We start from the raw sequence: 16,378 nt of genomic DNA on the forward strand, positions 1-16,378 counted from the left end.
TAAATAATGTGGCTGTATAAGCTTCCCTGTGTGCAACGCAATACATGTAAATTTATTTACTAAACTGATGAATCCGGCGATTCATCAACTGATGTTCTAGTAATGAGAAAATGTCCATTAGCAAATCACCAAAAAGAATAAGGTTTGAAAAAGCACCACAGATTGTATTGGGTTCTCAATTAATTTTCAAACTAAAGAACAAAGTCGTAGCATGCAATAGCTCACAATACGCTTTTGAAAATGACCTTTTGGTTGCCTCGTATCAACCATTATCAGTTCCAAACAATCTCTGCCATGATTAAAAACAAAAGATTTGAAATGTCTTGTGACAATAAATGCTTGTTGAGAATTGTATGATTGTAAGATTCTCATGTAAATGGACAATCAAAGTCTTGGAAATGTGTGGCCAATGTCACAATTTCTACCTGTACACAAAGATTCTTTCAAAGTTTCAAATGTTGTGGCCGAATTAGAGGTAGACATCACTGCGACCAGAATTGTAATGCATAAACTGGAAGTTTGTATTAAAAACTACAGCATTTACGTACAAAAACTACTTTTTAATGTGAAATTGAAGACGTTGTTTTACCAAGTCTGTTCCTTTTGCTGTGTTGCTATCAGGGGCTTAAGAGAAGCTGCTGGAATGATAACCATCTGCAGTATTTAATCACTCTTGACAGCAGCCAGTTCTCAGTCAAAAGCATGTGACTCCAACACTGAGTGCTTTACAGACACGTCTCCGTCTGTCCTTGAGTGACCCTGACTCAGATTTGACCCCTATTGAAAACATCTAAAGACATGGATCTGTCACAAATTAAAAAATATTAAAAAACAACGAAAATATTGTTTTATTTAGCAAAAATAAAAGCTAACGTATTTTCTATAAGTATGCTGGTAATGCATTGTATTTAAAAGGTGTCCTTAAGAAAGCTTTAAGATAAATACAACCGTGTAAACCGTGACTTTTATTATGAAGGAGAGGATACAGAAGCTATACGGTTCTCATTGCCTCTGTTTTCCTTTATCATTAAATGTAGTATATTTCTACACTAATGCGATGAAAACTGTATTTGTTACTGTCGGAACAACAAGTTTTGATGATTTGATTGTCACTCTGACATCAAATGAATGTGAGAAGGTAATGGCGTCGTTAATAATAGATCTGCGAATGTGTCATACGCGTAAAATGAAGTTTCATCGCTTGCAGGCTAAATAGTACAAAAGTGAAGCGTTATACATTAAACATACGCATATAACCTCGCTTTGTTTAATGTCTGTTTTCATATGTATCTGTAAAGGCATTAATTGATCGGGGATACACAGACATGGTTCTTCAGGTTGGCCGAGGATCAGTTGTGCCCGATCCAGAGATCTGTTCGGGTCTGACACTTCAAGTGTTTCGTTTCAAAGACTCGATCTCAGAGGACATAAGACAAGCAGACCTGATAATCAGTCATGCTGGTGGGTAAAACACAACATAATTCACTGCACATAACAAATTAAGTTTATTTTTTTATTTGAAACCCTAATAAAATGTTGAGAAGTCATGAGATTAAGCACCAATTTTCATGAGACAGTGTAATGGGGTTGTATATGTGTTTGGATGTGATTGACCATTACATTTGCATGTTAAGGATGATCCAATTGTAAATATAATTGTAAATAGACCTGGCCACAGAGTACATTTACGTTTATGCTTTTGCAAACATGTTTACATTGAATTTAATGTATGCTTTTTATCAGTACGTGTTGAACCCACAACCTATACAAAATGCTTTAACACAACGCTTTACAGAAACATACAGTATAACTATACTGTGCTGTTTTATCTCCATTAGGAGCAGGAAGCTGTTTGGAAGCCCTTGGAGCTAATAAACCTCTTCTGGTGGTGGTCAATGACAAATTAATGGACAATCACCAGGTGGAGCTTGCAAAGCAGCTGCAAGCGGATTCACATCTTATTTACTGTACCTGCAGGTTTGTTTCTTAAACTCGATTACCGTACAATATTAAAACTAGTAGTTAACATGATATTAATAATCGTGATCCCTCAATTTTAGAGCCCTTATAAATGGCTATTCTTAAATCTGTTATTGATTTTTCACGGGATGGATTCTAATGTTGTCATTTGTTTTTTCGTAATGTGCCTCTAAGTCTACACAGTGTCGTTTTATAATTTTTCTGTTTTTTTATTGCAGCACCCTTTCTCAGACTTTGAAAGATATGGACTTCTCTTTATTGACAACCTACACGCCCGGTGAACCTCAAAACTTCGCACTTTTTCTAGATAAAGCCATCGGACTGGTCTGAGGACTGTGATCAGCTGTGATTCAGACACAAGGATTACATTACATTAGTGGGAATACATGTCATTTACTCTCGAATGTGAAAAGTTGTTGTCGATACTTTGAGGTGTGGTGATGGTCTGTATGCTCAGCCAGAATCGTATGCATCTGTGTTATGTAGGGTGGCCTCTTTTTTGAGACATTATGTAATAAAATAATAAAAATCACATTTGTTACTCAATAAAATTATTTACATGTTTGAAAGATTTTCTTTTGAGTTTGTGACACATTTAGCACTAATCCAAACGGTCATATTGCTTGTCAATTTATAATCAGGACCGGAAGTTGTCAAGGAAACATGCTGAAGTGAACATCCTGTGTAGTGTTAGACCACACTCATATTTTTACTCTGACGCCCTGAAACAAGCATGACTTACAAACACTCTTCTAGACTTTATTTTGTATTTTTACTTCTTGTTCTGTTGTCGGAAAGATGCTGGTCAGCAGCTAATCTGAGTAAGTAAATAATTACACACAACATGGTTGTATTAGTAAATAGTATTTTTGTGGTTGATGGTGTTATGAAGTACATAACAATTTATGAGATGTATAAAAATCGCAGTTAAGTTATCTTTAAAATAAACTTTTAGATAGAGTTTAATTTTTGTTTACATTTCAGCATTGTCTTTTAAAATAGCAATTTAAAAGAGTTTAACAATAGAGAGCTAATGTTGGAGGATTTTAGTGGGGATTTCCAGTGTTTTTCATGCCTGTTCATATCATTTTGTGTATCATGGTTATGAGGAAGCATTAACAAAAAAGTTGTTTTAGCATTGTGTGTGGGCTGAGTGAAACCTCAGTTGAAAAAAAAAATGTAGACAGAATTAGATTTTCTAGTAAAGTATTTTAAGAATTTTTTATATTTTGGCCCGTTTAGGTGTAGAGTGTCTGATCATCAACCTTGAGTATGTGGAGTGCAAATGGCCAGAGACATCAAGGATGAATTACACCTTCAGCAGTGCGTAAGTCTGCCTCAAGTTATATGGCCCTGTAAATTCTTCATCATACTGCTGGGCTAGATTTTCTATTTAATAAATGTGCCTCAATGCTTTGTGGGCATATGTTGATTTTTGCTCATTTTTCAATCGGTCAGATTTAAAGATGATTTTTTATATGAAGACTGTACTGAGTACATCCTGGAAAACAATTACACTGTAGGCTGCAGACTTCCTCTAAAGGATCATCAGGATAAATTTTATAAAATGTATACAAATATTTCTACTGGAGGAAACCAATCTGTTTCACAAGCTTTTGAATCCCTCCATAAATATGGTAAGATGACAGTCTTTTCCTACAATAAGACATGATGTGTTCAATTATATCAAACATTATATCTTGGACTTATACATCAGTTATTATTACAAATATTTAATAGGTTTCATGAAATGTTTGGTTTTGTATTGTCAGTTGCTGCTTTTTGCAGTCATATTGTTGACAATTGTCAAATGAATAACATGTTTCTATATTCTTTACATAGCTGGATTTATATCTCTGGTAATATTTGTTTATGTATACTTACATAATATAAATGTCAATAAACCACTTAAACTAAAATCAATAGTACAAGTTTAATTGGTTGGTTAGATAGATAATACATGGATAGCACAGTCAGTCATTCTTTGAAGAAATAGATCAATGTTTTGTATAATGAATCTGATTTTATGAATTAATTCCAAACTATCATGTTTCATTTTGTTGTGTATTTGTTTAGTGCGGTTAAACCCTCCTTATAACATATCAGTGGTCTGGTTTGAACAAAACAGCACACTTGTTCTACAGTGGAAGAAGAGCACTAACACTAGCAACAAGTGTATGGTTTATATGGTGCATCAGGAGACAGACACAATCAAGGTCAAACTGTTAAAGAGAGACATTCTTATGACCAATAGTATATTCCTGCCCATGTCTTATCTCAGTGTCTCTCTTGCTCACAGTACATTAATGTGACAGAATCATCATACAGTCTGCCGCTTGCGTCACAGAATAAACAATATGCTTTCCGAGTCCGGAGCACTCTTTCTGGTTACTGTGGTCCTTCAGACCTCTGGAGTAACTGGAGCATTTGGCTGAAGTGGGGCAATGGAGGAGCAAATGGTAAGGATAAAATGCGTTTGCACTTATTATTTTCTAACCATTTTTTGTTGTTCTTGTTCATAAATCTTGATTTTTTTTAGAGAACATCAGCAGATCAGCCTGGTGGCTAATTCTGTTGGCTATGGTTATCTTGTTTGTCTTTTTTACATCCCTGCTGGTTTGGTACCATTTTGAGAGGTAAGAGAGGTTTATGACTTTTAAGAGTGGAAGATAGCAGCATATTCAGAATATAAAATATAAGTCTGCTCACAAAACGCTGTATTACTTAAATACAAATGATGGGATTTATTCATCGCCATGTTGTTCAAAACCTATATATGACTTTGGAACACAAGAGAAGATGTTTTTACAAGTGTGTCAATGATTTTGTCTCCATACAATGGAAGTCAGTGGAAAAGCAATGTTGTTTGTTTACAAACGTACAAACATATTTTCTTTTGTTAAAAAAAGTCACACCTTTCAAACAAGATGTGCGGTACAGTTGCATCTTGTAAATGAGAATGTGCGTCCTATAAATGAGCGAATATATTTCTCTTCAATGTATAGGATAAAGATTGTCTTGCGTCCAATTGTGCCTGACCCCAGCAGGAACTTACAAGATTTATTTCAAAAACATGATGGAAATGTTGAGGTATCCACTCTTAGACAATCTATTCATCATTATCACTCTTGGTTATTGCGCTCTTCAGATTTCAATGTTCAATGACCTTCAAAATTCTCTACCTTGCTCAGAGCTGGATTCACATCTCCAAAGAGCTTAAGGAAGCCTTTGAGCCAGACTACACCGAGGCTGCCTGTGATGTATGTGAGGCTGCACCCTCTTGTGATGTCAGTGCCACACCTGAGGCCACTCCCACTTCCCAAGATGACACCTGTGATAAGACAAACACTGAGGAACAGCCTGAAAAACAGCTTAGCTCATCGGCCAGTGTGTGATTTGGGATCATTTCACCTGTTTGTTCTCCGATTTTGACTTTGTAGGCTATGTTCACATACTAAATCATCTGGGACTGTTTTACAAGTTAGTCGTCAATTTTGTTTCTGTTAAGATGGGTGTTTATATTTTAAGTTAATCGCGTAAATCCTTTGATCGGTCTAAATTAAGGCCAAAACCTAAGACTAATGACCCACTGACGACATTATTGTTATGATCTATGTTGTCATGGAAACAAGTCAACTGATCTAGATTCAAAGAGTGACCTGACTTTATATTGTGCTGTTGCAAATGATTTATATAAATGGGCAATAAGAACATACAATGTTTTCAGAGACCAATAATATTCACTGTAAGACCTTAAAAGAAATGCTGGAGAGACTTTCTTCTTTGACTTCTTTCGTGAACTTCTTTGACGGTTTGTGAAACTTACTGATTTACACCAGTTATTGTAGCACATGCCTTGTTTTTATTGTAATTTGCATTGCATAGTTTGCATCACAAAATGTGTTTATTTGAACTGAATTGACCGCAATGTGCCTACTCTCTGCCATTTTGTTTTTGGTTGTTCGGTTACTTTTATCCACAAAGCTGTGTAATTTAGACTGTCTTACTAAAGACAACCATTAGTTTATACAACGCTTTCTTCACTGACTTTGGTTAAGGCTGGAATAAACTACACGATTTAACATAAAAGTTAGACATTACACACTTGCAGAAGTTTGCAGGGAAAAACAGGGCATCACAAACTACGCTATAAAATCTGCAGACTAGTGCATGCTTTCTGCAACAAGTCCGGACTGAAAATCTGAGCAAAAGTCTTGTAGTGTATTCCAGCCTTAAAGTCACTATGAAATAAAAGTTGTGAATGACTTCTTTTCCGTATTATGACTTATGTCAGAGTGAAACTACTTCTGAAAAATGTTAGGCGGGCTTTATTTTGCCTTTCTCTTTTTGACTGGTTTGTTGTAGGTTGGGCCTGGAGGGGAGGGCTAAAAATGCATGGCCATTGGACAGTCAGTATAATCCTACCTCGTTTTTGTTGCTTACGTCATGTGGTGAAGAGTTGTTGTTGAGAGGGGGAGATGAGCTTAATGTTTCGATTAAAGATTGTGCAAATGAATAATGAAAATAATGGTGTGCACGGATAAATCATTTATAATAATCACTGCAACAATCTAAAGCTTTTGTAAATCCTGTTTGATTTCTTGTGGCTTTAAGTCACACTAGTCCTTAGAAGTCCCAATGAAAATGTAAAATTACAATTCCTATTTTTATAGCCTGGTTTGTAATATCTTATTAGTGTGGTTCATTTTCTTTTTACAATTCATGTGCCATCTGAAAATGCACTTCAGACTCCTTTAGACTCCTAGTGACTATCCAATCTCTCATGATGTGAGTTAGGCGACTTGGGCTGAGCAAGTCTTAACTCCTTCCCTTCACCTGTCAGTCTGCTGCCAGTTCCGTTTCAAAATGCAACGACTGTATTTATACATCCAATCAAATCTCAGTGAAAAGACAAATCACATCAACTATTTTATCTCATTCAACATTCAGTTTTATTATTAAAATATTATTAAACAATGTCTATATAGGGCAATCGTGGCCTAATGGTTAGAGAGTCGGACTCGTGACCAGAATGTTGCCGGTTTGTTCGGTTAACGATTGAGGTGCCCTTGAGCAAGGCACCTTATCCCTACATGCTCCCTGGGCACTGCAGTGATACCTGCCCACTGCTCCGGGTGTACGTGTGTTCAACACTTGCTGTGCGTGTGTTCACTACTCACTGGATGGGATAAAAGCAGAGGTCACATTTCGGGTATGGGTCACCATAACTGACAAATATGTCACTTTCACTTATTTATGCAACCGGCCCCTGATGTTATTTTCTTTTACATTTATTTTGTAAGAATCGTTTCTTATTTCACAAAGTATCTATTAGAGAACACTGTAAAAAATATCGAAAAAATATCATATTTTTCAAGTAAATTACATGTTTCATTTTACACCTAACTTAAAATATGCGGTTATTTGTGTAATTTTTTTTTTTTCACAGCGTTCCACAAATATTTGAAGATTCTGTGAAATAAAACAGTAAAATTGTACAATGTAAAAAGATCATTTTTTTATATGCTATTTGGTTTATGCATATTAATTTATGTAACTTTCATATTAGTTTGCCAACTTATTTTCAATGGATAAACTTTCAAACTTTTAACATCCTATATTTTTCTTCCATCACAAGCTATTTTTTTATTCTCTGGTTCACTGTCATTGTGACATCATAGTTGTAAAGATTATGTTACTCCGTTGCTCTGTTACTAATTTCTTAGCAGGACTACAGCAGGCAGCATCTAAGACACTGGACAGCAGACAATAATGGTTTGATCTCTGTAGCTTTCTGCAAACATGTTTGTTTACATTAAACATGGAGGTAAGATTCATTCATGTCTTTCTGTGTTGTCATACAACTGTAAGATTTTGAACTCAACACAGCAAACACACTCTTTATATGAACTGTTGTTGTATATAAATATTTTAATTTTACTGTTTAATCTATTATAGGTTTAATAAAAATGGCAAAGAGCTGATTCTTAAAGAATATTTATGTGTTTAGAAAATGACCACTTCATTGTCAACACCTATTGTCCAGTTACTTTCTTAATGCAGCATATACGAGCCAAGCTGGGACTGGCTGAGTCAGGTATGTACATCCCTCTTTCAGACAACCTTTAAATAACCTAAAGTTGTGGATATTTATCAAAATTACATGAACAATCATAGTTATGTGTAAGTTGCTTAGTGATGATAGACAGAGGACAAAGAATTTACTTTTGATACTGGGAAATGTACCTAAAAGTAGGTCAGACTTGGCACATACTCTCGAGATGTCTGATCAGAGGAGGTTAAAGTTGAGACCAGTGTGTGACTGCGGTGACCTCAGTGCAGAAGGTCATGGATCTCTGGTGTTAATATTTCACACTCTCTCTTCACACATAGTCAGTATGACGTATCCTGTTACATCTGTGGCATGTAGTTAAGGACATTAGCCTACCTTGAAGCAGCCTGTCACTAATGGAGTGGTCATTACACTTGTCATTAACAATGTCCTCCTCCCTCATGTGTCTATGATCCTCAATGCAGCTGCAAAATGATGCATTGAGATCCCGTATTATATAACAGTTTTAACACGTATCTGAAATTGTATCCCGTCGGATTATATATCCTAAGATGTTTGTGTTGTTTTTCGGCACATGTATTTTCCTTAACATTGTATATTATATCTGTATATGTGTTATTGTGTCTGTGTTCTGTTTAGTTCTACACATACAATTTTTGAAACTAAGATTTATACATTATCTTAAAGTTGAACAAATAGCTTTCCATTGATGTGTGGTTTGTAAGGATGGGACGATATTTGGCCGAGGTACGAATAAATTAAAATCTGGAATCTGAGGGTGCAAAAATACAAAATACTGATGAAATCACATTTAAAGTTGTCCAGCAGAGGAGCTAGCAAGCTGTTGCTAGGAAGAAACACGTTTGTTTTTGCGCTCTCTTGGATTACCACTGTAATTACGTTGTGGAGAGTAGATGAACCAGAAAGCATAAATTCTAAGCTTTACACATACCAAACTTGAGTGGGTAATTTCCAAAAACCGGGCAACAGTGAGCAGTCTTGTAATGTAACAAAGTGGAAATACTTAAGTACAGTGCTTAAGTATTTTTTTGGAGTATCTGTGCTTTACTTGAGTCTTTATATTTCTGAAGAGTTTTACTTCACTACATTTCCTGAACAAAATGAATACTTTTCTCTGATACATTTCCCCTAAGCATGTTCGTTACTACAAAATAAAAGCATAGAAACTGTTATAGACAAGTAGGCAATCGGGTCACCATGACAATGCTGTACCAATCTTTGGTTAAAGCTCAACTTGCAAGTGCAAAAAGGTGCTCTCCGCAGTTAATTTCAGATAAAGGTTTTAATGTGCTGCTTTTTTTAAAGATAAACAGCACATGTTTCAGTTTCAATGAATGATCAAATGACTGAAATTAACTAACAACTGTGTTGTTAATGTAAGAAAATGGCAAGGAAAGAAAGAAGTAAGGGCCAGACAGATATGTTCTGATTTTGTTCCAAGTTGTTCTCTTAGAGGGATAACATTAGGGTGGGAGGGAACCATCCTTTTATAAAGTTATAAGTTATAAAGATGTGCTTTCTGAACTTGTATTTTTTATAGTGTAGCAAGTTGGCAACATGTTGTTCCTGATATAACTACTGAGCTTGAGACAGAGCTTTTTCGAAGTTGTACATTTCTATGTAAGCACCAATTTTACCTTTATGCTTAAAAAATAACATTTTTATTTACAACATTTGCTTCAACTTTACCTTAAATACTTAAGTAGATGTAATATAAAAAGTACTTTGGATACTTAAATACAATATTTATCTGATACTTTAAGACTTTGACTCAAGTCACATTCTAAAAGGTTATTTTTTTGCACTTTTACTCAAGTATTGCTTTTAGGTACTTTATACATCACTGGCAGTGAGCGATGTTTGTAAGGCCTTTTGGGTTCACAATTTTGCTGCATCCACTCACAAAATAACGTTTTGACATATTTACGGTAAAATGTACAAAATATCTTCATGGAACATGATCTTTACTTAATATCCTAAAGACTTTTGGCATAAAAGCAAAATCAATAATTTCAACTGTGTTGTTGGCATTGCTACAAATATACCCGTGCGTATGACTGGTTTTGTGGTAAAGGTAACATAAATTTTATTTTTACTTGTATCATTATTACACTATTTTTTTAATTACGCTTTTAAACTGGAAGTTTCTTACAACCAAGAAAAATTCTTAATTCTGATATGTATGTGTTTCAGAGCTCATAGATCTGTGTGATAAACAAGGAGTAATGACATGTCTCTTCCTGCCCCAGAATACACAGAAGTGGGCTCATGAATTGCTAAAGCCCAGAGAGTCTTTTATTGTCTGCAGTATCAACCGTAAGTCTGAAGCTTCTGCATCCCTTTGCATCTGTTTGAATTCACTTCAGGAGTTAAATTGCTGTGTTTTATTCTCTTCTTTATTTGTACATTTCTCTCTGTTAGCCTGTATCTATTTCTGTGTTATACATATAACTTTATTTCCAACAGATTAAATAATTTATTTGAGCCTAAATCAAAGGTTTTCCATTTTTTCCTGTTAACAGGTACGGCTGATGGTGCATATTCCTCTGTCACATCACTTCTGTCTGGTGTTGATTCTGCTCTATTAGGTGCCACAACATCTATAATTCAGCTTGTTTCTCTTAGTTCATTAATATTAATAAATATCTTTTTTTTACGTGTGTAATGTCCTGACAGAGTCCCTGCAGGGTCAAATTGACAACCTTGAGCGAACTCGCCTAAAGCAGTTTTGTGTTTTGGAGGCTTCTAGTGGTAAATTAAAGGAAAGCAGATTTCAAGCACCAACCAAAACTGTGAGTCCTTTTGGTGACACATATGTCCCTTAAAGTTCTGTGTAATCTGTTCACCTGCTTTCAGTTTTACTTTACAGAAAAACGTCCTCATTGTGAATGTCAGAAATTTACAATATAGAAGTATGTAGAGGATGAATCTGTTGGTAAAGTATTTGACTATCATCTGACCAGCAGAACAATCTTTATGAGACTGCTCTTCTAAAATGGCAAACAACAGATGTCAATCCCTTCACACATGTCATATATGTTATATGTGAGAAGTTTCTGTTCTTTTCCTTTGGTTTTGCAGACTAAAAAACTAAAAGGAAGGCGACGCAAGTAAATGAAGAAGTCCAGCGCCACACTTGGGACAGCAGGAGCATCGACAAACCCAGTCTGAGCTTCTGTTATTCATGCTCAGTAATGCTGAGTTCAATTATAAAATGTTCACCTTAAAGTCTGCATTACTTTATTTTATTGTGTTATCTAAAATATAAAACGTATATTATCTTTTTTTAATGGATGGTTATGTGTCTGGAAGGTAATAGGTCAAAAAATTCTGTGCAGAACCCTTAGATGCCAAATATGAACCTTTGTTTACATCAGAGATAAAAAAAATGTTTCTCTATAAAACGTCTTAATGAACATGGCCTTAATTATTTTTGGCAGTGATCATCTATCTGTTTTCTCCCTGCCTTTCTCCAGCATGTTTTCTAAGGATTTTGTAATTTTCCAATAGTCCCTTGAATAAGCAACAGATGAGGTCATCATCTTGCCTGTGATTGGCTAGTATGAATACCTGTTTGTTACCAAGGTCTTTCAGGCTGGGCATGAGTACAAATTGAGAGATAATCTGGGCGAAATCATTTTTTAGATTGACGTGTGCCATATTTTAATTTCCACACGACATCTAAGATACGTCTATATTTGGGTTGCAATCAACCAGTCTCAGTGCTAACAGTAGTGGGTGTAAACAGCATTTCTGCAATAAGTCAAAAGCATGATGATCTCTTGAAATGTAATTCGAGATCAATAACTTGTTTGCCTTGCAAGGCCTCTCTCATCCATGCAGCTGCTGTTTTTTTATCTGAACGTAGGCCCTGCAGGTGCAGAGAACTTTATGATGTGTTACTCAGCACATAGATTTTTCCCCTACAGCATTTCAGCATGTGGGTGGAATGCTGCCATTAGACAGGAACGTGTGGGTGAAATGCCAGTTAGTGGTTTTTGCGTCTATGGCTATAATAATCTTTTGTGACATCCTTCCCTGATGTTGTTTGGCACACTCACCTGATTTTTTTCTTTATACCCTGTTTGTAATATTTAGAAAATGTCAAATGTCAGTTGTATTGTGAAAGGTGCATTAAAAGGGATGTCGTACTGTGTGATAAGATTTAATATGAAAGACTTACTGTGCAGTAATGCTGCCCTAGATCACAAACAGAAGGTTGCAGCTGTCAGCTTGCATGTGGTCAATGTGTAATGTAGACTTCCTTACCTCTGTGTAAATTCACTGAAAATCTGATTGAAAAGTTTTATAATCAGCCAACATTCTCAAATGTTATTGATTTTTACATTGAAAGTACATGCATTTTACACAATGTATTCAGGTGGTTGGGATGAATTGGAAGTGTTACAATGTCCATGTTCTGTATGATGTAATTATAATATTAAAATGTATCTTTAGCTCTGTACAATAAATATGTTCCACAAGAAGTATATTTTTGTAAATGTTACAATGTTTTTAAAGAATGGTGTATCATTTTTAAGTAAAGTTGCCCTCTTGTGGACATTTTCTGAGAATCTATTAATAGTGTAGCTCTCTTCATAGGTTATTGTTTTTTGTTTTATTAAAAATTATGTTGCTCTTTATTTAAAACGATTCCCAATATCCATGAAATGGATTGATTCTACTGTATACCCTTAAGGTTCTATATTTGAACAAAATATCCTTATTGTCAAAAAAATATTTACAGGTTCAAAATCAACAACCATTTCCAAAGTAACCATTTCCCAATACCCAGTAGCAGGGCCGGCCCAAGCCTTCAGGGGGCCCTTAGCGTAATATTATTTGGGGGGCCCTCTGTGCCACCAGTATGACTAATTATTCTCTATCCTTTATTATTCGCACACTATAAAACTAAAACACCCATTATCAATTTTATTTGTTGTAGCTCTGTTAGTTTGCTAACATCATCCCAATGTTTTTACCCTTCTACAGATTTTAATTGTAGTGCATAAAACTCTTACAGAACAATGGGAAAATGCTTATATTATTCAAAATGCAAAGCACATTTTTGGAGTACACTTTTCATTGTACATACGATACAATACTTGTGTATGAATTAACATTACTGTATAAACATTTTACAGGATATTTAACAGCTTTTTTATGCTGAACACCCTGAGAATTTGTTTTGCATTACACACAGCTTATGTTGTTGCTTTTCAGTTTGTGGTGTCGTGGCTTGCTGTATGTGGGTCTGTATTATTTACTCTTAGCACAGGAACACAACTCCATTCTCCTTGTACACAGAGGGTCTTAATTTAAGCATTCACTGGTCTCATGGATCTTGATCGCCCCTCCTCATGATGCAGTAACTGGCACTTTTGAGGGATTCAGAGGAGTAAACAACTGAATCAACCGGTTGTTCTACTGTGCATGAGGAGGAGCGGATACATGTTGTATTTGTTTGGGGATATTACAGTGCATTACAGCAACATTAGAAAAAGCATGATTCTTGTGTGCTTTATTACAGGCAGAGCAGACTTTAAGTAAAAAGAACATTATAATGTATGTTTTTATGGTCTTCACAAATATGTGAAATGTTCATGTTATTTTTCTTTTAGACAAACAGTTTTGATTAATATTAGCTACACATTGTTGCATGTAAACTATTTGCAATTATATGTATTGTATATGTATCTAGTATATTATCAATAAAGTTTCTTCATAATTTCTATTACCAAAACCATACTTACAGTTGCATCTCAACATTTCCACATTGCTGTTTGTTTTCCATCTTTGTATTCGAGTCATGCATTATGTATGCATTTGTTCAAGTGTTTTATCTAATGCCTTATTGAAAAGTTTGATGTTCTGCAGCATGTTGATGTGTACAGATATGATCAAATATAATGATTTTGTTGTTGCAGAATATTTTTTACTTTACCCTTAACCTTTTTCAACCTCTTATTACAAGGTGCCAGATACATTTTTGAGACAATTTTGCAAACATAGTCTGTTTGAAAACCACAGAGACCTCATTCCACCTTATCACATTCTTTCCTTTTTGCTTAAATAAGCATGCAGTGTCGAAAATGAATTCTTGTTATTTAATCTCGCCATTATCACTTTTGTAATAATTCTCTTGTTTGGTGTAGATAGCCAAAAAAGAATGTAACCACATTTGTAGTGAATTGGGGTTAGGTCTGTAACTGTAACCAGCAGATTTTCAGGGATCTATATCTAAACTTGATCTCACTTTAATGGCACAAAATTAAATGAATTTTTCAAAACAAGAGCCTCATTCATTTGTAGCTGGAGAGATCATGGCATGTGTCCAGACTATAAAGGCCAGAAGGCTTTTGTTAAAATCATTCTGGCTTGTGGGGAACGGAACTGGAAGACGTCACATGTTCAATAACCACTGTTGTAATATTTGATTTCCAACTCTGTCTGGAAACATTTTGCAATAAGGCACTTGAAAAAAATCTTACTTACCTTTTCCCTACATTGCCTACATTGTATATGAAATGTTAGTGTTTTGTAATTCAAATGTGTCAGTTGTATTTTAAGTAATAGTAAAGTGAGATTTGTTTTTGCATCCTTTTTCTTTACATTACTAGACTTTGCTTTAGTTTTTACTGATACTTTATGTAGAGAGAGAACTCAATAAAAAAAACTAAAGACCTCAATACTTCAATTAGACCGTTGAAAACATTACTGAAGACATTTTTCACATTCTTAGCCAATAAAACAAATACACATTTAGTTGTTTTGTAAATTTATCATTTTGTTGAATTTTGCCATGATATGTCAATTGAAGGACAGAGAGATAACCATTTTGGTGTATTGAGCAACCTTGCGTGTCTTTTATTTCCTTAAAGGTTCAAACTACATGTGTTATCCTGGGCCCTATATGTGGGGCTGGTACATAAGAGGCCCCGCTAAAGTTCTCTATGATATGCACACTCATAGTTTAGCCCGTTGAGGTAGTTTTTCCAATGCCTTGAGAATTCTAAAAGCCCTGCGGTTGTGCTTAAGTAATTGTGCAGTTTTTCTCCTTGTGCATTGGTCAAAAATATAAAGACCTATCTGATAAAGCGTTCCTGAAGTGAAAAATGGCTCATGTTGATTCCAGTTATAGATGTATTTGAGAGGGGAGTGAAAATAAAAGCCCTTTTCAACTGGTGTTTTCTGATCTTTGTACAATGGGTGACCAAACACAACTTCTACAAATCAAAAGTGCTTCAGGCCATTCTAAATAGCACTAGAATCACCTCAGGTACAAGAATAAAAGGGCTTCAAATGAGTTGTATAGCTTTTATTAAACAGTCCTATTGATAGATGTTAACCACTCGTCTATGACTTTTTTGAGACACATTGAGATCAAATGAGCTATATGACATTACAAATGGCTGCCTTTAAAATTGTTGAACAATGTATTAACAAGATTTTATCAATTTGTTTTAAGACAGCATATATATATATATATATATGTATATATTTTATTGTGTATAATGGCGGAATATATGATGATTTTCTTTAAAAAACATTACAGTATAGAGCAAAAAGCACACCATTATTAATTATTCACTCACCACAACTATGTTATGCACTGTCATCATGTTCGACTAAAAAGTATTCATAGGAAAAGTAGCTGACATTGATATGTTAGTAGAATGATGATCTGATATCCATTAATCCATTTTTGCCCTTTTATGATATTACTGTTTTAATATAACTAAAAGTATTGAAATCAGAATATCTAACAAATGGTTACTTACACAAATGCACTTTATATGTTTTTGGAGCACATTTGAGCACCTTGAACAACCAGTGAAGTCTGAGGCCTAAGCCTTTGAGGCCTAGAGTTTAAGGCTTTGAGGCCTAAAAGTGAACCAACCTTTGTTCATAAGCTTGCATGAATTCTGGGGACTTTCCACTGTTAAGGAGGATCTATAATGGTGGTCTTGGTCCAGCAACATTGGTAAAAACGGGTTTTCTGTAACATTTGGAGTCAATTGAGAAAAACAAGGGTACATATTGTGTGTAAATTTATTTAAAAAAATAAATTAGTAACCTCATTGATAAAAGAGGGAGGACGCCCTATGAAGTTTGTGTACAACTGTTTATGCAAAATGCTGTTTCCTCAGATGATTTGAGGACATCTCCCTTTGTTGGCTGGAGCAAATAAAGTTCAAGTTTCTTGACACCTGGACCTTCTTCGTTTGGGATTTTTTAAAAGTTTTTTTATTTTCCTCAACACACACACACACACACACACACACACACACACTCATATATATA

General features: G+C 35.0%; 3 protein-coding genes across 7 annotated transcripts; all 3 read left to right on the forward strand.

Moving 5' to 3' along the window:
* The first annotated feature begins 979 nt into the window (after positions 1 to 979).
* zgc:92907 (uncharacterized protein LOC436733 homolog) lies at positions 980 to 2,551 on the forward strand. The gene is made up of 4 exons (XM_056769340.1): positions 980 to 1,138; positions 1,299 to 1,461; positions 1,839 to 1,977; positions 2,199 to 2,551. Exons 1-4 carry the CDS (start codon positions 1,058 to 1,060, stop codon positions 2,308 to 2,310), a joined length of 495 nt encoding a protein of 164 aa, XP_056625318.1. The 5' UTR covers positions 980 to 1,057; the 3' UTR covers positions 2,311 to 2,551.
* A 125-nt stretch (positions 2,552 to 2,676) lies between these two features.
* il2rgb (interleukin 2 receptor, gamma b) lies at positions 2,677 to 5,387 on the forward strand. The gene is made up of 8 exons (XM_056769339.1): positions 2,677 to 2,801; positions 3,223 to 3,307; positions 3,439 to 3,617; positions 4,057 to 4,196; positions 4,280 to 4,439; positions 4,520 to 4,616; positions 4,986 to 5,070; positions 5,172 to 5,387. Exons 1-8 carry the CDS (start codon positions 2,714 to 2,716, stop codon positions 5,373 to 5,375), a joined length of 1,038 nt encoding a protein of 345 aa, XP_056625317.1. The 5' UTR covers positions 2,677 to 2,713; the 3' UTR covers positions 5,376 to 5,387.
* Positions 5,388 to 5,654: 267 nt separating this feature from the next.
* Positions 5,655 to 11,307, forward strand: c16hxorf65 (chromosome 16 CXorf65 homolog). 5 transcript variants are annotated; one of them, XM_056769342.1, is made up of 7 exons: positions 5,655 to 5,791; positions 7,707 to 7,807; positions 7,991 to 8,077; positions 10,268 to 10,390; positions 10,597 to 10,662; positions 10,751 to 10,866; positions 11,156 to 11,307. In XM_056769342.1, exons 2-7 carry the CDS (start codon positions 7,783 to 7,785, stop codon positions 11,186 to 11,188), a joined length of 450 nt encoding a protein of 149 aa, XP_056625320.1. In that variant the 5' UTR covers positions 5,655 to 5,791; positions 7,707 to 7,782; the 3' UTR covers positions 11,189 to 11,307. The 5 variants fall into 5 exon arrangements, with proteins under 5 accessions (XP_056625320.1, XP_056625322.1, XP_056625321.1 ...); XM_056769344.1 differs by having other exon boundaries at positions 8,027 to 8,077; XM_056769343.1 differs by having other exon boundaries at positions 7,710 to 7,807.
* The last annotated feature ends 5,071 nt before the right edge of the window (positions 11,308 to 16,378 follow it).

The sequence above is a fragment of the Triplophysa dalaica genome, chromosome 16, assembly GCF_015846415.1.
Source record: "Triplophysa dalaica isolate WHDGS20190420 chromosome 16, ASM1584641v1, whole genome shotgun sequence".
NCBI classification, from domain to species: Eukaryota; Metazoa; Chordata; class Actinopteri; order Cypriniformes; family Nemacheilidae; genus Triplophysa; species Triplophysa dalaica.

Coding starts and splice junctions, on each gene's coding strand:
- zgc:92907 (XM_056769340.1), top strand. CDS start 1,058: ATGAAAACTGTATTTGTTACTGTCGGAACAACAAGTTTTGATGATTTG. Junction 1,139..1,298: donor CATCAAATGAATGTGAGAAG/GTAATGGCGTCG, acceptor GTATCTGTAAAG/GCATTAATTGATCGGGGATA. Junction 1,978..2,198: donor CTTATTTACTGTACCTGCAG/GTTTGTTTCTTA, acceptor TTTTTATTGCAG/CACCCTTTCTCAGACTTTGA.
- il2rgb (XM_056769339.1), top strand. CDS start 2,714: ATGACTTACAAACACTCTTCTAGACTTTATTTTGTATTTTTACTTCTT. Junction 3,618..4,056: donor TGAATCCCTCCATAAATATG/GTAAGATGACAG, acceptor GTATTTGTTTAG/TGCGGTTAAACCCTCCTTAT. Junction 4,197..4,279: donor AGGAGACAGACACAATCAAG/GTCAAACTGTTA, acceptor TCTTGCTCACAG/TACATTAATGTGACAGAATC.
- c16hxorf65 (XM_056769342.1), top strand. CDS start 7,783: ATGTTTGTTTACATTAAACATGGAG. Junction 7,808..7,990: donor TGTTTACATTAAACATGGAG/GTAAGATTCATT, acceptor TTATGTGTTTAG/AAAATGACCACTTCATTGTC. Junction 8,078..10,267: donor GCTGGGACTGGCTGAGTCAG/GTATGTACATCC, acceptor TATGTGTTTCAG/AGCTCATAGATCTGTGTGAT.